The sequence below is a fragment of the Pelobates fuscus genome, chromosome 8 (genome assembly GCF_036172605.1).
Source record: "Pelobates fuscus isolate aPelFus1 chromosome 8, aPelFus1.pri, whole genome shotgun sequence".
Classification (NCBI taxonomy): domain Eukaryota; kingdom Metazoa; phylum Chordata; class Amphibia; order Anura; family Pelobatidae; genus Pelobates; species Pelobates fuscus.
The window spans coordinates 135,279,190-135,301,971 of NC_086324.1; the positions used below are offsets into that span (position 1 = coordinate 135,279,190).

General features: G+C 41.4%; 1 protein-coding gene across 2 annotated transcripts; it reads right to left on the bottom strand.

Annotated features, from left to right (window-relative positions):
* Positions 1 to 1,496: 1,496 nt before the first annotated feature.
* GDE1 (glycerophosphodiester phosphodiesterase 1) lies at positions 1,497 to 22,498 on the bottom strand. 2 transcript variants are annotated; one of them, XM_063430339.1, is made up of 6 exons: positions 22,125 to 22,498; positions 13,751 to 13,926; positions 7,006 to 7,111; positions 6,107 to 6,199; positions 4,541 to 4,752; positions 1,497 to 1,892 (listed from the first exon to the last, which is right to left on the bottom strand). In XM_063430339.1, exons 1-6 carry the CDS (start codon positions 22,374 to 22,376, stop codon positions 1,745 to 1,747), a joined length of 987 nt encoding a protein of 328 aa, XP_063286409.1. In that variant the 5' UTR covers positions 22,377 to 22,498; the 3' UTR covers positions 1,497 to 1,744. The 2 variants fall into 2 exon arrangements, with proteins under 2 accessions (XP_063286409.1, XP_063286410.1); XM_063430340.1 differs by lacking the exon at positions 1,497 to 1,892 and adding an exon at positions 4,060 to 4,343.
* Between the last annotated feature and the right edge of the window lie 284 nt (positions 22,499 to 22,782).

Genomic DNA, 22,782 nt, shown 5'->3' on the forward strand with positions numbered 1-22,782 from the left:
TCCCAGGCTAAAGGTAAGAAGGGAGGGGAGATATAATGCATCCCACACATCACTCTCACACACACCACATCACTCATCACCCTCACTCACACACACTTTACCCCACACACACACACAGCGCCCTCACAGCATCCATCACACACTGCACCCCTCTCACACACACACTGCACCCCTCACACACACACACACACTGTACCCCTCACACAGACACATACTGCACCCCTCACATACACACATACTGCACCCCTCACACACACACACACACACTGTACCCTTCACTCACACACACAGAACCCACACACTGCACCACTCACACACACAATATTTCCATATATATATATATATATACACACACTACAGCACCCCTCACACAAACACTGTACCCCTCACACACATACTGCATCCCCTAGGCACACATGCATTACATTACACCACAAACACAACACGACTAAAACCGACCTTATTACAGAATACCACACCACAATCTCACTCTACACAAGCAGGCTCCAAACATTTGCCCAATACTCTTTCCTGGCCCTTTTGTCTCCTGGTATCCCAGTTATAGAGACACCAGAGACAAGCTGCAAGGAAACACAGCTCAAGCATGTTATTAAATTTGCTTGCACTGTGCAGAACAAATACAGGGCTTTTTTCTCATGCTAGAGCTCTTCAGCAGAGCTCTGTGCATGGTCTGCCCTGGAAGAGCATTGAACCAAAATGCTTACTTTGAGAGGGGGCTTGCTTGTCATTGGTGATGACAAAACACAACCTCTCTTCTCTGTCCCGACCCCTTCTTATTCTGGGCTGCTATGGTTAAAAAATGCCCGGGCTGAATTTTTTTTCCCAGTCTAGCCCTGATGTACACCTACACCATCTGGCCATTATTCTCAAATAAATACATTGTATAACATTGTTATCTCGATTTGTCACAACTAAATGATAAGAACTGGATCAACGACACTCAATGTCATCATGAAAAATTAAGACTAAGCAGCTTCTCTATTGACATGGAGTGTCCTGTTTATTTAGCATCAGCAACTCAATAGATGGACTGATACCGTCATGAGGTTTGTTTGTGTTTTTTAATTGAATGAGCAGCTTTTTAATGACAACATAGATTGTTACAGTCCCTGAACAAGTTAATAAAAAACACATTTTACTATCAAAACATTGTTACTCTCTGGGACAGTACGAAGTTACTTATGGACTGCTTCCATAAGAACACAAATATGGTCCTAGAACCCTTAAGTTAATCTGAGCTTCTTCTCCACTGACAGGAGCTACACGGGAGGAATTCATCTCTAATCCAAATTCTTGCAGACATGGGATTAACAGAAATGTGCTGTTTGAAATAAAATAAAAAATACATGTTACATTCCCTCTAAAAGAAGAATGGACATCCCTCATTAATACGTTTCTAAGAGGCACAAAATTAATCAGTTAAGATACCAAGGTTTTCCCAGAAATCTAGAGGTAGGTACCAGATAAATCCCTGATATATTCCATTCCCATTTATTACAACACTAACCAATTTAGCACATGTTTTGATAACTATAGTCTTTTAATAGCCTGGTAAAATGTAATTCCAGATACCAAGTTTGCAACAAAATTACTGAGACTTTCTTTCATGTGATCTTCATGCACTGGAAGGTGTAAGTGATAAGACAACACGTCCACACTGCACAGATTCACTTAGTCGTTCAACAAATCTCTCAACAAAAAGAAGAGCTTCCAACTGGCCAGGTCAGTAGTGTGGATCACAATCTTCGACCATACTGTCAGTGATGTAGCTGCTATTCAAGATGTTTTCATAATACAATTTTTCGGACGCATTGTTAACTGTCCATGCCACAACTTCAATACCTCTGTGGTTCCACTGGTCCACATATTCTCTGTGAAGAGCAAACAAAATACCACAACATAGACAATTAGCTCCAATTATTTATCTACATTACAGTGATTGTTAAGAAATTAGTATTTCATAAAGATTACATTTTTGATTAAATACTCATATTGATTGAACGCAGTAAAAAGATATACCAAGAAAAAGTAGGGATGAATTATGTGAAGACCACAGAAGGTGACCGAGATGCTTTAAGTCACTGGACTACTTTAGAGAGTTTGTCTATACTTAGGGAACATCTCTTGTTTTGCCTTGAACCATACCTCACTGATAAAGTCTGTATTCCAAAGTTGATGCAAAATATTCAACCTGTGGGTATAGTAGAGTTGGAGAATATTCCAAAACAGCTATTTTGGCCTCAAATAACACTTTGAGCATCTGAGAGCTGACCGCCTGCCTTTACACTTGCGAAACTTGCCTCAACGACATATGACGTTTTTACACACTTCTAAGTCGAAGCGGCAAAAACGCAGATCTGGGGCCTACTACTCACCTCTGGGCCTCGAATTGGCTACCGTACTCGACGGCCTGATCCCTGCATGGTTAGGGGTGCACTAGCTGATAACCTGATATTGTACCTACTGGTATTCATGATGGTGTATACTACCAGAAATGCCAGGTTTAACCTATTCGCTCTACCCATTCCACAGGCTACTCATTACTATCTGTAAAACCTTCCTGTATAATGTAATTGCTACTCTGACAATGTCATGTTATGTACTACTCAGTAATTGCGTTTATATCATGCAACTGTACTTTATCCAAACATTGACATGAAAAAAAAAAAAGGCTACTAAAAACAGATTGTCAAAAAAATAAAAATAAAAAAAGATTTTTTAGGAGTTTAAATTCAATTCAAAGTAAATTTCATATTGAAGGTCAAAAGTGAAGAAATGTAATAAATCTCCAAGTCTGCTATGCTTCCACTTTGGCTACTTTGGCTTAATATTTGAAATGAGTTCCTGACAATTCTCACATTAGTGAATAACCCTGTCTGTCATTAATTTGTTCTGGCCAAGGATAAATCTCTGGTGAGTCTACAAATACCATTTTTTTTGTTTTTTTTTGGAGGGGGAGGATATGTTTTATTCAACATGAAAAACGAACAAAGTACGGCATTTCAACAGCAGTACTTAAACACTGCAGAAAAGTTAGCGCTTTTAGAAAATGCTCCTTTCGATCTCCCGGCAACTTGGAAGTTCTAGATCACCTGCCATGATCAGATTCAGAAAACCTGTTACCTTTTTTACCACCCTGCTATTTTACTAGCTCTGTTTGTAGAACCTTCACTTTAGATTGTTGTTGTTCCAATGAAACGTGCTGTGATCTGGCTGGTCAATTCATTTTTAATAGAGAGCAATTCTGAAAACTGAAAACAGTTTTGTTTCCAGATTAGGGATTCCAAGATGGGTTACGCATGAATGCAGAATCTCCTCTCCTTCCAACAATTCCTGAAGCACAAAGAAGAGCTACCTTGTGACATTTGCATATTGCGTGTGTGGCATATACTTACCTCCCGCTGCTCAGCCCTCTTCCTGTCATGCAGTCCGACCGCTCCACGCGGCCGCGCGGTATAGTGAAGGGTACTCACCTCCCTTGAGCCGTGCAGCCCTTCTCCTGCCTGAACTCACTTCTTCCTCCTGCGTGGTCCAGTCGATCCAGGCGGCCGCGCGGCATGACTTCATAATATAGAGTGTAGGCGTGACGTCACGCTTGTTCTTAAAGTGACCACGTCATCATTGCGATCCTAATCTAGTTTGAGTCGCATTGATTATGTGGACCAATCAGTACACAGGTAAGCCTATTGAAGGCTTGCATTGGCTTATATTCTTTGCCCTATCGGTGTTCTGAATAGATCCTCACTTTGTGCTCCTAGTGATTTTCTGTGTTTGACCGTGGCTTCGTATTTGACCTTATGATTTCTGGTATCCTGACCCGGCTTCGTATTTGACATTGTGATTTCTGGTATCCTGACCCGGCTTCGTATTTGACCTTGTGATTTCTGGTATCCTGACCCGGCTTCGTATTGACCTTATGAATTCTGGTATCCTGACCCAGCTTCGTATTAGACCTGGTGATTTCTGGTATCCTGACCCGGCTTCGTATTGACCTTCTGATTTCTGGTATCCTGACCCTGCTTTGTCTTGACTTTCTCGCCATGTTAATACTTTAAGTCCGGCCTCTCTAAGGCTCGGTAATACTACTTTTGGATCCACCTTTTGTGGGCTTCCTCTTTCCTGCGTTGGGGATCAGCTCCTATGACATTGTGTTGGTGACATTACCAACTCCTTAACACCTTCAGAGGGAGAAAGTGGTAATCCATTTGTCATTTTGGTCTTATAGAACTGTAAATCAATGAAAAGAGGCTTGATTGTCTTTATGACAGTTAGCAGAACGTTTTCAAGCAGGTCAAGTCCTCTGGATGCTCCCAGATATAAAACTATACAAAATGAAGCATATAGTTTCATCAAAATTATTCTAAAGCCTGTGATTCAAAAGATTCCTCTAAATACGCCAGCATAACCATAGTCTTCCTTAATAAAAAAAATGTTAGAAACCATAAAATATAAACATCCCCGTGTGCTTTAGTTTAGTTTTTTGGTTTTTTTTTAAACACCATTATAAAACTAAACTTACTTTGAGATGTAATTCTTCTGCATTAAAAAAGCGGATATTCCACAAAAGTTCCAAAGAATGTTGTGCTGTCCCCAATCGAGCAAAATGTCCAGGAACATGTACCAGTAATGTTTCCAAAAAGAGTCAAATTTCTTTTTACCATCTCCGAAATGGCTGAGGCTCCAAGGTCTATGTGTTAGAGCGGTGATGACATTTTGGTCGGCTTGCCTTATCTGAAAAACAGTTCAAGAAGAATCCCTACTTCTTTAGAAATTATATAATTGAATAAAACAAATTAAATCACCTACAACATATGTTAACCTTGAAATTTCAATGTAATCAAAATATATCATAAGACAAAGTAGGGATTACTTGGTCTTATGGGTTAGGTAAAAGTTGAGAAAAGTTTACAGCCATCAGCTATGGTCAATTTCTAGTAGCCATAGTTAGCACAGAGCACAACAGATACATGGGCTTTCAGTGGATGACGCACTAGGAGATGAAGACAGAACCCAACAGATATGACGCACCCGCGAGAGGGAGCTCCAGGTTAGTAAATCCCCTGTTTGCTTCTCCTCCTGCTGCCACAATACCAAAACACGCAAAAACTCTGAAAGTAGCACAGCTATTTTTCAACAAAATTAGGATCCTATGTTATATGGATGCGCACAATAGTGACAAGGCTTTCACAATACAACAAAAGTACAATTGAAATCTCAAGCCTACAAGAAAGTGAAAACTGTGCCACTAATCCGGCCCGAAATGTATTGGCATCCACAGATTGCTTATTTTTGTAATAAAGGTATTTTTATGAAAGGAATTCCATAGTGTTAGGAATATAATTCTGGTCTATCCCTATTTAATTTACTATATTAACAATTATAAATCATCAATTATAAATGATAGTTAAGACATGTGACAATGATGAGCTTGATTACATAGTTCCAGCATTTCTCACACCTGTAGTGGAAGTACAGGATGCCCTCAATCCGATGTGCTGGCAGTGAAGTCAGCATGTTGCTGTCATTAGGGATGGTTGTACAACCGCATCTGAGAGGGGGAGGAATCACAAGTTGGTGGTTACAATAATGTAACACCCATGGAGCCTCCTGGAATGGTGGCACTGGAGTGACAGGTAGCAGGTTAATACAAAGAAATATATATATTTTTTGACTAAGAAAATGTACTGCCTTAGGAACTGGGAATATAGATGACCTTCATATGTGCTCATTTTCAATACCAACAGACAATTATTTCAGAAACCTCTAAGATTTCAAATACAAACAAGTCTCAGGCAAGAGTAATGCAACTGATAAGTAATCTGAAGCTTTTAGATTTTTCTGAGAATTTCCCTTGAACTAGACATCTCAGCTCTACATGGATTCCAGTACTAGAGTTATAGATAAAATATCCCTTGCGAATGAGAAGCAAGCTGGACCTCAATGTACACAGACAATATGGCAAGATAAAAATCAATTAGAATTCTAACTACTTTTCATCTGGTGTCCGCTCCCCCGATCTCTGGCCAACTCACTCTTTAAGGCCCCTTTTAAAATTTGTTGGAGGAAGTAGTGAAGTTTCACTTACTTTATAAATAACACTTGGTTCAAATGAACAGACGATGCTACTGTTGTATAGACGAGGGTAAGACACGTACAGCTTCCTCAGAGCTTCGGCCGCCTAAAGGGAAAAAAAATATAGTATGAATCATTATCAATAAACATTACAAATGTTTAATTTGTGAAACGGGATGCATTAACATTCACCTTGACATGAATGGTTTTGTAGGAAAAATAGGACTTCTCTTTTTGTTAAACTTATTAACACATGCTAGAAAAAGTACTGTATAGATCGGAAGGTAAAGTATATTGAAAAGGGATTCATTCACACTTAACAGTGCTGAACGAAAGCCAAGTTTAAATATTTAGGCTATGATAGGTTGAGTTGCGGAAAATGTCTCACTCAGTTCTATTACAAAGCCAGCCATTTTGACCTTTCAATAACTACCTTGTTACCTGGTCGACATTACCTGAATCTGCTGTTTTTGATTTGAAACCCTAAAATCTTGCCAGTAAGTTAAATTAATATTCCAGTGCAGGAGTACATTTGACAACGCATTTCTTCTTTCATATCAGATTCATCTGTATAGAAATGTTATGGGTAACTATAGTTCTTCCATATTGTTTCATTAAAAGCCGCACACTGTAAGACTAGCATTGGCGAAATTGAGATATTATGCATTATAAAAAGGTTAGCCCAGCCTGGTCCTGGAACACCAATGCTCAAAATCTTATATATCCCTATTGATCTACTAACGGATGTTAAACTCTTTATTACAGCTATATATAAGTACAGGTTTTACAGCTCGGTCTAACTATAGAATGCACGCCAACCAAACAAGATAAAAGGTTTAACAAACGTTTAATTTTAATTCAAGCAAGAAAATGTAAAAGACAGCAGACAAAGGGTGAAGCTCTCTTTATTACCTCATTAGCATGGCCCTTGACATCAAAGTAAATAGTCAGGTTGTAATTTATACATTCTCTTACTGCCTCTTCCAAGGTAGGAACCTTCTCGCCCTGGAATTGATTCCTATGACAGAGGAGGAAAAAAAAATTTTACTGCACTGGTTGTTACATGGCTCGGCTAATGATTTCCATTTAGAGCAACAAGAAACAATAAAAGCTTTACATACTGAGAGTGCACTTTATTCTCCTAGTTAATTAACCGGCTACTAAACGATTGAAATTTACAGAATTATTTCTCAACTGCGCTGGGGTACTCAAAATGAAATAATTTGTAGGAGTAGAAGGTGAATGAAGTAGCATATTTAAACGTAGCCTTTTTATTTAGAAACATCGTTATCGTAATACGTATTTCCTTTTAAGTTATTCCATGAAATTTTAGGTTTTGATTTTACGCCTGTCTCAAACTTACCTTTACCTGGCGCCCGCGCCGCTCCTCTCTTCCGGCCATGCGGGCAGAACTAACCGCGTGGCCGCATTGCCTCAGTCCTAGTACTGCGCGGCCCGAATGCTTCACGTGACCGTGCGGCCTGAATATATTGCTTACCTGCAGTCCCACGAATGGCTCCCTCTGCTGGTTCGCGGGACGACTGCTGCCCCTATAAATAAAATATTGCCATGACGTCATGACCTTAACCCCTTAAGGACCAAACTTCTGGAATAAAATGGAATCATGACGTGTCACACATGTCATGTGTCCTTAAGGGGTTAAAGGGAAAACGTCTAGGCCAGTGTTCCTCAACCCAGTCCTCAGGGACCACCAACAGCCCAGGATTTATGTATTTCCCTGTTTTTTTCCAATGAACATACAGACAAAACCTGGACTGCTGGGGGGAACTCTTTTAAATCTACACCCTGTTCCAAATTATTATGCAAATTCTATTTAAGTGTCACAAAGATGAAATATTTTGTTTTTCAGTTTAACTCATGGATGGCATTGTGTCTCAGGGCTCTTTTGATCACTGAAAACAATCTCGGACTCCTGTGATAATTGGATTGCCAGGTGAGCCCAATTTAAAGAAAACCTACTAAAGAAGGGTGTTCCACATTATCAAGCAGAACACCATTTTCATGCAATATGGGGAAGAAAAAGGATCTCTCTGCTGCCATAAAGAGCGAAATAGTTCAATGCCTTGGACGAGGTATGAAAACATGAGATATTTCACGAAAACTTAAGCGTGATCATCGCACTATTAAGAGATTTGTGGCGGATTCGGAGCACAAACGGGTTTGTGCAGATAAAGGCACATTGAGGAAGATTTCTGCCAGATCCATGCATCGGATCAAGAGAGCAGCTGCTAAAATACCGTTACATAGCAGCAAACAGATATTTGAAGCCGCTGTTGCCTCTGGAGTCCCACGGACATCAAGCTGTAGAGTCCTCCAGAGTCTTGCAACTGTGCATAAACCACTAACCAATGCTCACAAGCAGAAACTGCTGCATTGGGCAGATATATACATGAAGACTAAATTTCAAACAGTCCTGTTCACTGATGAGTGCCGTGCAACCCTGGATGGTCCAGATGGATGGAGTAGTGGATGGTTGGTGGACGGCCACCCTGTTCCAACAAGGTTGCCACGTCAGCAAGGCGGTGGTGGAGTCATGTTTTGGACCGGAATCATGGGAAGAGAGTTAGTCGGCCCCTTTAGGGTCCCCAAAGGTGTAAAGATGACCTCTGCAAAGTATGTGGAGTTTCTGGCTGACAACTTTCTTCCCTGGTACAGAAGGAAGAACTATGCTTTCCGTAATAAAATCATCTTCATGCATGACAATACACCATCTCATGCTGCAAAGAATACCTCTGCATCAATGGATGCTATGAGGATAAAAGGAGAGAAAATAAAATGAGAAAAATATAATTTGCATAATAATTTGGAACAGGGTGTATTTAAGGCTTGTTTTAGCCTCCATTCTGTCACGTTCCGTTCCTGGCTGCGGATCATTCTGGTAATGGCTTCTGGTATCCAGTACTCCTTTTGCTATTCTTGTTTAATATTTCTTGGTTTTTGGTTTTCTATTCTGTGTCTGGTTTTCTTTATGCTGGGATTTCTGGGTTCATTCCTATAGTTCGTCCCTGGATTTCCCAGTCTCCAGGTTTCCTTTAAATGTTTGTTTTATTTGCCACACCTGTATGTTTCCATCTTTCATTATGTTTCAGGGTTCCTGCAGGCAGCGGCTCAAAGCTCCTGTCCTTTCTTGCAGGTAAGTGCTATATATGTGTTCTTAATCTGTGGTTGTTTTAGCATACATTAGGCAGTGTAGGACCTGCCAGATATGGGGTACATTGGTGTTGTTGGCAGGCTTATGCAATGTATGATCATATAGTGTGACTAAACCCCCATGATTTCCATATGTAGTACTTGGTTATTTCTCCTCTTGTTTTGCCTATGTTATCTTGTCGTGTCTTAGTTTGTATATACCTGTCCATGTTCAGTCCTGTCCAGTCATGCCCATGTTTAGTTAATGTTCCCTTATGTATTGTGTCATGTTCTGGGTTTAGCTTCCTATCCTTCTCTGGTTCTGGGTTCTACTAGTTCTGTCTTGTTTTCATGTTTGGTGCCTGTTCTAGCTTTGTCTTGTTTCTAGTACTGGATACACCCTTGCTGCAGAGCCTCCCTATTCAGCTCCTGGGAGGTCTGCTTATTTCCTAGCTCCTAGTTCCTTGGATCCGCAGAAGCTGAATCAGGGTTCTGGTTGTGGCTGCACAAACGCTGGTGCTCAACACCAGGGGGCGTGCGGTTACCCTGCACCAGACCCTGCTAATCCACCTCCACGCTGAAGACTCCCACTTCATCAGGCATTATGGGTCCCGGTCCATGCGCCGCCACCTGGACACTGTGTCTGGGTTCCGGGCACCGGACCGCCACCCTGACATATGGCCATAGGCACAATGGAGTTCGTGGAGTGGACCCTGCAGCTTTCCTGATCTGTTCTGTCTGTGTCATGTCTTGCCTGGATTTCGCAGCATCAAGAGTACCTGTATCCGCAGTGGTTGTCTTGCCCTGCTTTCCTGGCCTGGCCTGACTGTATCCTGTTCAGTCTGGATTATGCAGCATTCAAGGGTACCTGTATCTGCAGGTTTCATCTTGCCCTGCTTTTCTGGACTATGCAGCTTTCAAGGGTACCTGTATCTGCAGGTTTCATCTTGTTCTGCTTTTGTTCCTGTTTTTCCGGCATGCAAGAGATTCTGTATCTGGACCAGTCTGCTGGAGATGCCTTCCTCATTCCTGTTTTCTGTTTTGGAGGGGGTCGATCTGCTAAGCTGTTCGTTGGTCGATTCTGGTGTTCTCTTGTGATGCCTCGTTCCTGTTTGCTGACATACTCCTTTTCTGGTGGTGATCTTCATTCATTGCTGGTGGCTCTTTTGCAGGAGGCCTTTCCGGTGGGGGATGCTTGCCTCCGTGGAAGTCAAGAGGACTTCGTTGCAGTATCCGCTCACCATTCCTGGTCTCTGCCTGACAGCTGTTGGGAGCATCCGGACATTCCTTTCTGGTGGTTCCTATGCAGGAGACCTTTCGGTTGGGGGATCCTTGCCTTCGTGGAAGTCAAGAGGACTTCGTTGCAGGATTCGCTTTTGTTCTTGGTCTCTGCCTGGGAGCTGTTTGGAGCGTCCGGAGTTCGCTCCTTAAGAGGGGAGTATGTCACGTTCCGTTCCTGGCTGCGGATCATTCTGGTAATGGCTTCTGGTATCCAGTACTCCTTTTGCTATTCTTGTTTAATATTTCTTGGTTTTTGGTTTTCTATTCTGTGTCTGGTTTTCTTTATGCTGGGATTTCTGGGTTCATTCCTATAGTTCGTCCCTGGATTTCCCAGTCTCCAGGTTTCCTTTAAATGTTTGTTTTATTTGCCACACCTGTATGTTTCCATCTTTCATTATGTTTCAGGGTTCCTGCAGGCAGCGGCTCAAAGCTCCTGTCCTTTCTTGCAGGTAAGTGCTATATATGTGTTCTTAATCTGTGGTTGTTTTAGCATACATTAGGCAGTGTAGGACCTGCCAGATATGGGGTACATTGGTGTTGTTGGCAGGCTTATGCAATGTATGATCATATAGTGTGACTAAACCCCCATGATTTCCATATGTAGTACTTGGTTATTTCTCCTCTTGTTTTGCCTATGTTATCTTGTCGTGTCTTAGTTTGTATATACCTGTCCATGTTCAGTCCTGTCCAGTCATGCCCATGTTTAGTTAATGTTCCCTTATGTATTGTGTCATGTTCTGGGTTTAGCTTCCTATCCTTCTCTGGTTCTGGGTTCTACTAGTTCTGTCTTGTTTTCATGTTTGGTGCCTGTTCTAGCTTTGTCTTGTTTCTAGTACTGGATACACACTTGCTGCAGAGCCTCCCTATTCAGCTCCTGGGAGGTCTGCTTATTTCCTAGCTCCTAGTTCCTTGGATCCGCAGAAGCTGAATCAGGGTTCTGGTTGTGGCTGCACAAACGCTGGTGCTCAACACCAGGGGGCGTGCGGTTACCCTGCACCAGACCCTGCTAATCCACCTCCACGCTGAAGACTCCCACTTCATCAGGCATTATGGGTCCCGGTCCATGCGCCGCCACCTGGACACTGTGTCTGGGTTCCGGGCACCGGACCGCCACCCTGACACATTCATTGCCCTAGCGTGTTTTTTTTTTTTTTTAGATCCTCGTTTAGTGCTCCTAGAGATTACCTTGTGAGTTTCTGTGTTTGACCTCGGCTTCATATTTGACTTGTGATTTCTGGTATCCTGACTTCGGCTTTGTATTTGACTTGTGATTTCTGGAATCCTGACTTCGGCTTTGTATTTGACTTGTATTTTCTGGTATCCTGACCTGGCTTTGTCTTGACTTTGTGTATTTCTGTATCCCTGACCTTGATTTGTTCTTGACCTTGATTCTCGCTAATTTAATACATTAAGTCCGGCCATTCTAAGGCTTGGTAATGCGTCTTTTGAATCCACCTCTTGTGGGTTTCCTATTTTCTGCATGTTGGGGGTATGACTCCCGTGACAATGCCTTGCTTTAGTCATGGTGAAACAATGGTCTCAATGTCCCTTTCTTTCTGCACAAAGTATAATCCTCATAATCAGCTGAGTCCATCATCTCAGCCATACACATCATGGGAGTATGATACACCCATATAGTACTTCCCTGAGAAGTTGTAGTTCTACTGTCAGCTTTTTACATACTAAATAACTTGTGGTGAGACCAAGCCCACTAAGACTCCCAACTGGTTTGTGCAAATTCAAAATGTACTGCTGTGCATCATCTACACATCTAAAGTGTCAGGGTACCTGTGGTCTCTACCTCCGAAAGAGGTAGAGACTTAGCTGTTCCTCCATCCAGACGGCCTGATGGCTCCCTTCCCCACGGTCTATCCGGTCATGCAAGGCCGGCCGCGAGGGAGTGACTGCCTTTTACAGCATCTAGGCAGGAAGTAGTCATCAGGACACTCCCCCGGAACGACCTGTCAGTCAATTGCTGCAGGACCAATCAGGACGCCTCGGAGGCGTGGTTACTGCTCTGAACAGGGTATTTAACAGAGCTTCTTTCATTAGCTTATTGCCCTGTCGTTGTTCTAGCTTGTTCTAGTCACTCAGTGCTTGTGTATTCTATTATCCCTTTTGGTTTTGACCCGGCTTGTTTACCTTACTCTGCTTATCTCTGTTACCCTTGATTCGGCTTGTCTCTCGCTTACCTGTCTTCTGTTACCCTCGACCTCGGCTTGTCTTTGACCATTCTATACTGTACTACTTACGTTAGTCCGGCCATTCTAAGGTCCGGTATACGTATCTGGCTACTGTTTGTACTCTGCGTGTTGGATCCCTGTCCCGATCCTGACATAAAGTAAGACCTTGGAAAATCTCTGCCTTAGGCACAGTAAATCTAAGCAATTCATCTAGAATTCCCATCTCAACTTAACATGCAAATAATTATGTAAACAATATGTAGATGATGTGTATAAGTAGATATCTGTTAATGGCGCGCAGTTTTAACAGAAAATGACACTACAACACCAACACAACACTACAACACCTACTAGCCCCTATAGCATGGGTTCCCAAACAAGTCCTCAAGGCATGCCTACCAGTCCAGGATTTAGGGATTACCCAGTTGTGTCTAAAGTGTTTTTGAAAAAAAAAAAAATCACCTTCGACACAACTGGGTAATCCCTAACTCCTGGACTGGTATGGGTGCGTCGAGGACTGGTTTGGAAACCACTGCCCTACAGTGTTCATAAGGCCTGCTGTGAATGGATTTATAGGATAAGCTGCAATGCCATAGAAAGTCATCATAATTTGTGTAGGCACTTCTCGATCTGGGCAGAGTTTAATGCAGAAGCTTCAAAGCCTGGGATTTTAAAGCAAAAGTGTTTTAACTGTTTTCAATTGATTGTTTTTGCTTGTACTATTTGTTAACACATTTTCTCTGTAGTATGTAAAAAGCAATGGTTCAACGCTAGCTCGTAAGCTCAACTTTAATTGAATCAGTGATAAAACTTTTAGCACATACATTTTACACCAATACTGCTCAACTTGCATGTACTAAAAATCAATGTCAGAAATTGAATATTCAAATTAGAAAATATTCCAAAGCTGACAATACTGTTGCTTTGACTGCTTCTATATTTATATATTACTTTCCATATGAGTTGGCATAAAAATTGCCACCAGGGACAGATGTTTATCCCTTTGAAACATTAGGTATACCCGACTGAGATAGCACACTCACCGCAGACGGTGTTTAGCTGCAGCATTCATCCTCCTGAGGTCCGCGTATGAGACGTCTCGCAGCCTGCCAGTGCCATCTGTGGTCCTGTCTATTGTGTCATCATGCATTAGAATGGGGACTCCGTCCGATGTAAACTCTACGTCCAATTCCACCCCTGTTGCCCCATGTTCCGCTGCCTGTGGCAAAATCAATATCATTATTTATCATGTGCTTAAATATGTCATATCACTGTTAAGAAATAGAAATGCTTTATAAACAAGGTAACACAAATATGCTATATTATCAGTATATATATACCAGAGTATTGCTCTATGCAGTGATACTTATTTAATTGAACTAACATAATATGTGGTGTACATGATACAGTGTACAGTGTGTGACAAAGGTTGCTACATTGGAGAAACTGGATTTTAGCTGCATATCAGAATGAATCTACACAGACACTCAATCAACAACCACAAGGAAAACTGATATTGTATACCTGTGTTGGTCATCACTTCACCCAGACTGGTCACTCCATCCAAGACCTCAGGATTAAAGTTCTTAAAGGGAATTTCAAAGACTCTCATGAACGAAAGACATTTGAGATGAAAGTGATCACACATTTCAACACCAGAAATGAAGGACTTAATGTAGACTCTGGCTTTCTCACACACTACCAAAGCTTTTTATTAACACACATCTTAAGGTCTTATATAGTTCAATATATAATACAGACTTTTTCAATATTCTCGTTTCACCTTTATTGGATCAATATACATACATACATATATGCAGCTATATGTTAAAAAGACTAAGATCATGGCAAACAGTAATCTCTGTTCCTGGCAAATAGATGGGGAAGAAGTGGAGACGTTTGCTTCTGGGGAGGAAAGCTATGGCAAGCTTGGACAAGCTGGAAAATTAAAGATAGTATACTATCAACAAAGGTTCGCATAGTCAGAACTATTGTATTCCCAGTAGTAACATACAGATGTGAGAGCTGGACTATAAAGAAGGCTGAGCGTTGTAGAATTTATGCCTTTGAACTGTGGTGTTGGCGAAAACTGCTTAGAATCCCTTGGCTTGCAAGAAGATCCAATAAATCCGTACTACAGGAAATGAAGACAAACTGTTCACTGGAAGCTATGATCGTGAGGCTGAAGCTCAAATACTTTGGCCATATAATGAGAAGGATTCTCTAGAGCAGACTGATGCTGGGAAAGATTGAAGGCACACGAAGAAGGGGACGACAGAGACAGAGATGGGTAGATGAGGTCACTGAAGCCACAAACATGACATTTTTGGAGCTCAGAGGGGCAGTGACTGATAGATGTGAATGGCGTGCTATGGTCCATATGGTCACGGAGAGTCGGACACGGCTGAACGACTAAACAGACACACACACATGCAGCTATATACTTGCATACCCTGCTCTGCTGTTTTCTTGTGTTTTTCTTTTTAACTAGCCTATTGACTCTCCTCTGTTTATTTACTTTTTCTGGCTCTTCTCAGCCAAACTGCACCTTTCACTTTCAGGCACATCTTCTGCTATTTATGACACCCCACTCACTCACCTCCCTCCCATTCTCTAACATCAGCTGTTTTAAGTGTTTAATTCTATCAGATTGGTCAGTATTGCTTCAGACCTGAGGAAGAGAGGAACACTCTTCAAAGCTTGTCTTTGAAATATTATGTTTGTCCAATAAAAAAGGTATCATTGCATACTGCAATACTCTGGTATTTTGGCATCTTGTCTACTGCACTAATACGGCTAATCCAAGTGTGTGTGTGTGTATACAAGCAAACCACTTCATTTTCAGCCCACTGGGTGGCGTAGTGTATCGTCATTGAGAACTCTCTTGTTAATTAGAAGGTCAGTGTGGGCAGAATCAGATTGCTCATAAATGTGCCTACAAATAAACATTGTTTCCGAATTGCAAGGTAAGGCCCTTCAAACATAAAAAAAACAAAAAAACAAAAACAAAACACCAGTAGCGTTCTCAAGTCTACACATCGCTGCACAGCAACTTGACTGCCCAAGGGGTCAACATGTTTCCAAGCAATGAGCAGGGATATTAAACAATAGATAAAATGCCACACTAGACAATGCTATGGTGACCATTCTGTTATTTTAACACTTTAAGGACCAGAACAGTTTTAATATTTCTGCTATCATTTTTGTTGTTTAGTGCACTTCACAATCTATTTTAAGAACTGCAGGGTTTTCGTTGCTATCGATTATCTGTACCAACCATCATTTATATAAATAAAATACATAAAGAAAAGTGCATGAAGAAAAAAAATTCTGTATGGCAAGGATAAACTACTAATGCAACTGAGCATAGATTTCACAAAATATATTCAATTGCTTGTCCTGAATCTGAATACAGCAAATTAATATTTGTATGTTTTTTTTCAATAATCTGAAGAGTTTTTAATTTATTATGAATTAAAGGACCACTATAGTGCCAGGAAAACAAACTCCTTTTCCTGGCACTATAGTGTTAATAAGACCCCCCCCCCCCCACCCTCATGGCCCCCCTCCCGCCGGGCTTTAGGGGGATGAATGGGATAAACGCTTACCTTTCACCAACGCCGGGCTCCCTCGGCGCTGGGGACTGTCCTCCCTCTTCCGCCGAATGCGCATGTGCGGCAAGAGCCTCGCACGCATTCAGTCAGTCCATAGGAAATGATTTCTCAATGCTTTCCTATGGACGCTGGCGTCTTCTCACTGTGAAAATCACAGTGAGAAGCACGGAAGCGCCTCTAGCGGCTGTCAATGAGACAGCCACTAGAGGCTGGATTAACCCTAGTGTAAACATAGCAGTTTCTCTGAAACTGCTATGTTTACAGCTACAGGGTTAAAACCTAGATGGACCTGGCACCCAGACCACTTCATTGAGCTGAATTGGTCTGGGTGCCTATAGTGGTCCTTTAAATGTATTATGCTGGCCTGCAAATGTAGTAATAGTTACAAAACCTAAATGTTTACAACTAAATGGATATATTTCCTAAAGGGATACTCTGGGCACCATAACAAATTAATATCACCTCAGCTGACACTCTCAATCAATCAATGCCACCTCTTCACGTGCTCTAATACTTCCTCATTAGCCTGGAGGGGGGGAGACTGGGACCTAAGGACACACCTAAAAGGGTTACTCTGACTCTTTTTGACAGTCTAGTTTTTTTTATCTTACAATGCACTATTGAGCATTGCTAATCCCATCTTAAACCATAAAAAAAAAATTAAAGGGACACTATAGTCACCAGAACAACTACAGCTTATTGGATTTGTTCTGGTGAGTAGAATCATTACCTTCAGGCTTTTTGCTGTAAACAATATTGTCAGAAAAAATACATTACAGCCTAGTGATAACTTCACTGGCCACTCCTCAGATAGCTGTTAGAGATCCTTCCTGGGTCATGGCTGCCTAAAATGCATCAAAACATTCAGTGTCTCCCTCTGCATGCAGAAACTGAACTTTCCTCATAGAGATTCATTGATTCAATTCATCTCTATGAGGAGATGCTGATTGGCCAGGGCTGTGTTTGAATCGTGCTGGCTCTGCCCCTGATCTGCCTTCTTGTCAGTCTCAGCCAATCCTATGGAGAAGCATTGTGATTGAATCAGGCTACCACCTCTGATGATGTCAGCAGACTGCTTGTTTTTCTGAGGAAAACAGCATGCAGAGTTACAGCTTCAGGCTTGAATACAGTAAGATTTTGCTATATTTATGGAGGTATGAGGGGCCGGGGGGGGGGGGGGAGATGGTGGTTTTAACACTATAGGGTCAGGAATACACATTTGTGTTCCTGACCCTATAGTGATCCTTTATAATTTAAAAAAAAGGGTTAAAACGTCCTGTAACCAGCACCGGTAAAGCTCCCGGTGAAGCTCCCAGTGCCGATCTTCCTCCTCCAGTTGCTGTCACTAAGGGAAATCTGTGGTCCAATCAAAGGCTTCTCATAAAGAAGCCTGTGATTATACTATTTCACTGGCTCACAGCATATACAGCAATGGGAGGGAGTGAGGAGAGATTTTCAATAGGAATTAAAGCAAAACCAACAAACCTTGCTTTACCTAACATGGTGGCAACAAGTCCCTGGCACAGAAGTGCAAATATCCCTGAATGTTTAGCGTGTCAAGCAGAAATGCTGCAAATCCTGACTCCTTCCAACATGACCACTAATAGCTTAACACTTAAAGGTTAGACACCCGTGGATGACTCCAGGCACCATAACAACTTGCTAAGGATTCCTTTACATGTAAACAACTCAAGTATTTGTGTTTTATACTATGGCAAATCAGTACAAAGGGTGAAGATGGAAGTCATTATACTTTCTATCTATAAAAATGTGCTTGGAAGGCTTTCGGTGGTGATTTTTTTTTGTTCTTTATAATGGTGTTTGTTTGATGTAGTATTATAACTGGTATAGAATGGGTTAATATGTATTTGCTCTGCTGCAATGTAAGGGTAAAATATTCTAGGTTTTTTTTTAGCTTAGGCTTGTTATTTAACCAAGGTTGCTTAAATAAGAAGACACTTACTAGGCCACAAAATCAATTTAAGAGTGAAAAAATAACATCACACAGCCCTCTCTAGTGTTCTATGTAACAGTTGCTAGCTGTTAGTAATGGCTAACCAGGTCTAAAAAACGTTTACAGTATCTATTTAGACATGTAATGCAATAATAAGACCCATCGGTGACAACATCTAATATGACCATCTAATCATACTATATTCTGCTTTTATAACCAGCCTGCAATTCCTTTATTTAGATGAGAATGAACCCAGTGAACTAAACTGAAATAATCTGTGAATTTCTGACCTGCATTATTGTTGTGCTAAAATTGGTTTCCAATAGAGATCTCTAGGGAACCTGCATGTACAATAGCCAAAAAAGGCTGCTCGGTGTTCTGCAAATAATTAAAGGAACAATGAAGTGGTCTGGGTGCCAGGTCCCTCAGGTTTTAGCCCTTCAGATGTAAATATAGCAGTTTCAGAGAAACTGCTATGTTTACATTGCAGGGTTAATCCAACCTCTAGTGCCGGCATGTCCAACCCGCGGCCCGGAACCGCAGGCAATACGGCCGACCGGCCACAGAACTAATCAAAGTGGATTCAGGGACCTGGTCGCGCTATTTCAGTGCCGCAGTGTCTGACCGGGTCCCTGCTTTGCTTTGCCGCAGTGCCGGGAGGAAGTGATTGCAAGTCACTTCCTCCTGGCGTATGAAGAAGCCACGCGGGAGATACTAGATAGGCGCTAACGGAGACTCCTATCACAACCAGCCAGACGCCACAGAAAACACAGGGAATCCACCTCCCTGCACCAAAAAGGTATGTAGCAGATATTGTAAATTGGGATCTTTTGTGTAGATTTGAGGATTTGTTATAACTGTTTTTTTTTTCACCAGTGTGTGTGTGTGTGTTACCAGAGTGTGTTATTAGTGTGTGTTTGTTACCAGAGTGTGTTGTTAGTGTGTGTGTTACCAGAGTGTGTTATTAGTGTGTGTGTTACCAGAGTGTGTTATTAGTGTGTATGTGTGCGTTACATCAGCGTGTGCGTTACATCAGTGTGTTTTATGTGTGTGCGTTACATCAGGGTGTGTGTTATCAGTGTGTGTTACCAGAGTGTGTTATCAGTGTGTGTGTGTGTTATCAGTGTGTATGTGTTATCAGTGTGTGCGTAACATTAGTGTGTGCACTACATAAGTGTGTTTTATGTGCGTGCATTACATCAGTGTGTGTGTTATCAGTCTGCATTACATCAGTGTGTGCATTACCAGCGTGTGTTACCAGTGTGCGTGTATATATATTTATATGTGTCTGTATGTGTGTGTATGTGTCAGTGCGTCTTTCAGTGTGCATGTGCGGGGCAGTGTATGTGTGTAAATCACAGCAAACGCCAGCTCTACATACAAACATATTAAAAACACAAACACTAACACTAATCATATCTACAACACAAACACTGTATACAAGTACACCACTACTTTTAAATAGCAACAGTACATTTAAACATACAACTGCATTCAAATGCCAACACTTCACACAAATTCATACATACTTTAAAACACACAAAACATGTTTACACGCAAACACAAACTCTGCTCACAAATGCAGTTCTGGAAGGATGGCTACATGGTAGATCCCCACCAGAAAAAGCATTGTGGGATTTGTATAAGAAATGGGGATCTATCTGCCTTTTGGCCATGCTTGCCCTAAGGGGGCCCAAAGAAAATTCTTGAACTAAGGCCCTCTCTTCATTAGTTCTGCCACTGGATCCCATCAATAATTATTATTTTGCGTTTGTGACTCAATTGCGTGGTGCTCGAGCGCGGACTGCATAGGACAGGTAGAAACAATGAAATGCTGTGTAGGGAAGGGGGTAGTGCGTCGGGAGGGGACAGTGCAGTGCTAACGCTGCAACCTGCTGCACATGTCAGCTTGTGGCAATTTGCCACAATATATAATATTTGAACCTACCTAAACGTGTTCTGTGATTAGAGGCGGTTATTATTATTAGCCATGTACGTTTTTTTTTTGTTTTTTTTACATTTTATAATGAAAAATATAAAAAAATTAATTACTTTTTATTACTTATATATCCTAACTATAGTATATATTTTATATGCGGCCTGAGAAAATTTCTCAACACTCAATGTGGCCCGGAGAAGCCAAAAGGTTGGACACCCATGCTCTAGTGGCTGTCTCCCTGACAGACGCTAGAGGTGCTTCTGCGACGCTGAATGCGAAAATCACATGCGCATTCCGCTCCACTCGGGAGTTGACGTCGGAGGGGGGAGGAGAGTTAACCAGCGCCGGATTAAGGTAAGTGGCTGAAGGGATTTTAATCCCTTTAGCCCAGCGAGAGGGTGGCCCTGAGGGTGGGTGGGGACGAGTTTGTTTTCCTGACACTATAGTGATCCTTAAAAGTCAGGGTTTCAGAGAGTTTTAGGGGCAAATCAGTGAGTTTGGAAATTTATTGTTAAAGGAGTTTTATTTTCTTCAGTGATTATAGTGTATAAGTATATAAGTATATAAGTGTATAGAATGTGCCCCCCCCCCCCCTTTTTTTCTTTGAAAGACTACAGGCTGTGATCAGAGAAGCTGCGTACACAAACAACTGGTCTGCAAGGGTATGAGAATACTATATCTGCAGTTATTGTGCGCCAAGATTTCATATGCTCCTATAGAAATCATGCAAAGATGCATTGTAAATCTACTAAACTCTTATTTCATGATTTTTTCACAAAGCTTCTTCCTCTCCATGAAGGAAGTTACCAGTCCCAAAGAAAGTTAAAAAAAAAAGCTTGCCAAATGTTTTAGGTGATTTTTTTTTATAAAATATCAATGTTGTGATTTCCAGAAATCTGACCATTCCTTTTAATGGGGCAATTCAATAGTGGAATGCATAGTATACAGTTTGGGTTTGTGGAATGAGACCTAGCCTAGATCTGGGCTAAACTGGCGCATTAGGGGTGAACTACTCCATTGACAATTTAGTTTATATGACCAAAATGCTTTAGATAAAGCGCTGAGTTCTATTGTTATTTATGCAGGATCTGTTATATAGCACTAATTTATATTTATATTGTATGCTACGTGCCTTTAAATACATGTCTAGATGCCCATTTGAGCAGGGTCCTCATCAACCTATTGTTCCAGTAACATTTTGTAACTGTCTCATCTATTGTTAAATTCCCTCCTTTATAATATTGTAATGCGATGCGGAATAAGTCGGTGCTATTTAGATGCAAATAAAAAATAATAAACATGTAACAACGTAATAATATACGCTCTCAAGAACATTACTGAAAAGGAGAGAAATCTCAGCGTATCTATCATGGTAAAATATTCTACAAATAAATAAATGTGAGACCAAGGGGTACTTGATGACATAACATATACAGGGAGATACCAGTCACAGCAATGGAATGGTAACTCAGATAGTATGCAAACAAGCGATACACTGGGTTAATTGTTAAAGTTCGATTTACCAGGTAATTGCCACAGCAGAAATCGAAAAAAAAAATAAAAAAAATCTTCAAACCAGGTATGTTTTCAATATGACTATTTCGGTCTAAAATTTGAAATTTGTTTATACAATTATTAATTTTAAAAAATCCACAATTTAGCAAATTGAAAACAATTTATCAAAATTCCAGCTAAAATAGCTAATGTAAAAAAAATATATATTTTTTAAATCACCAATTCACCAATTATCACAGCTTTGGCTATTTTTGCCACAATTCTGATTTCAATTCGTGGTTTAGTAAATAAATCCCTTAATTAATTAACCCTTTAACCTGGAATCCCAATATTACTCTCTATAGGAGTGCTCTGTGTAAAAACATGATATACCACCAGCCCTGCAGGGTACTGACCGTCCTGATGGCAGCCAGGGTGTTCTCGGGGGCATCGTGCCCACCTCCTCTATGGGCGATCACAGACACCCGGCCCCGGGGTTTCAGCACCTGCTGGGCCCGGGAGCGGGGCACCGGCTGGAAGCGGACGGCGGAGAGCAGGAAGAAGAGGGCGCACACCAGGACCGAGGAGAGCACGGGGCTGCGGGTCAGCAGCAATCCGAGTAGGAACAGGGTGCTGAACGAGGCCAGCAGGCTCTCACCCCACAGCATGGCGGACACCTACACAGCCAGGGGAGCCGGCCCTGCAAGCCTAGACCTGGCCGGGGTCTCCTGCCAAGCAGCCTCGGCGATCAGAGGGACACAGCCGGTGTAACCTCACCCCAGCCAGGCGGGGAAAGGGAGGCTGTCAGACAGGCCCCTATTACTCAACATACATTGATGTCACTATACAGAATAGGGAGCTATGTACTACTACATGCTGGCTGCTGCCCTTAAAATGTTATATTTATATATTATATGTATTATTATTAAACTATATTTTATATAAGATTATGTGTATTCTAATATATTACATATTGAAAAATAAAAAACCTCAATACATGAACACATCTCTCTGGGTGTGAGAATATAAAAAAAAAAAAAAAAAATCTGGGTGAGATTCACTAAACTGGGAACT

Bases quoted from the DNA above. Each gene is read 5' to 3' on its own strand.
- GDE1 (XM_063430339.1), bottom strand. From the start codon at position 22,376: ATGCTGTGGGGTGAGAGCCTGCTGGCCTCGTTCAGCACCCTGTTCCTA. The intron at 6,200-7,005 runs GTAATAAAGAGA...TTTTCCCTTTAG, and splicing joins TCAAGGGCCATGCTAATGAG to GCGGCCGAAGCTCTGAGGAA. The intron at 1,893-4,540 runs GTAAGTTTAGTT...TGCTCTTCACAG, and splicing joins CAGAAGAATTACATCTCAAA to AGAATATGTGGACCAGTGGA.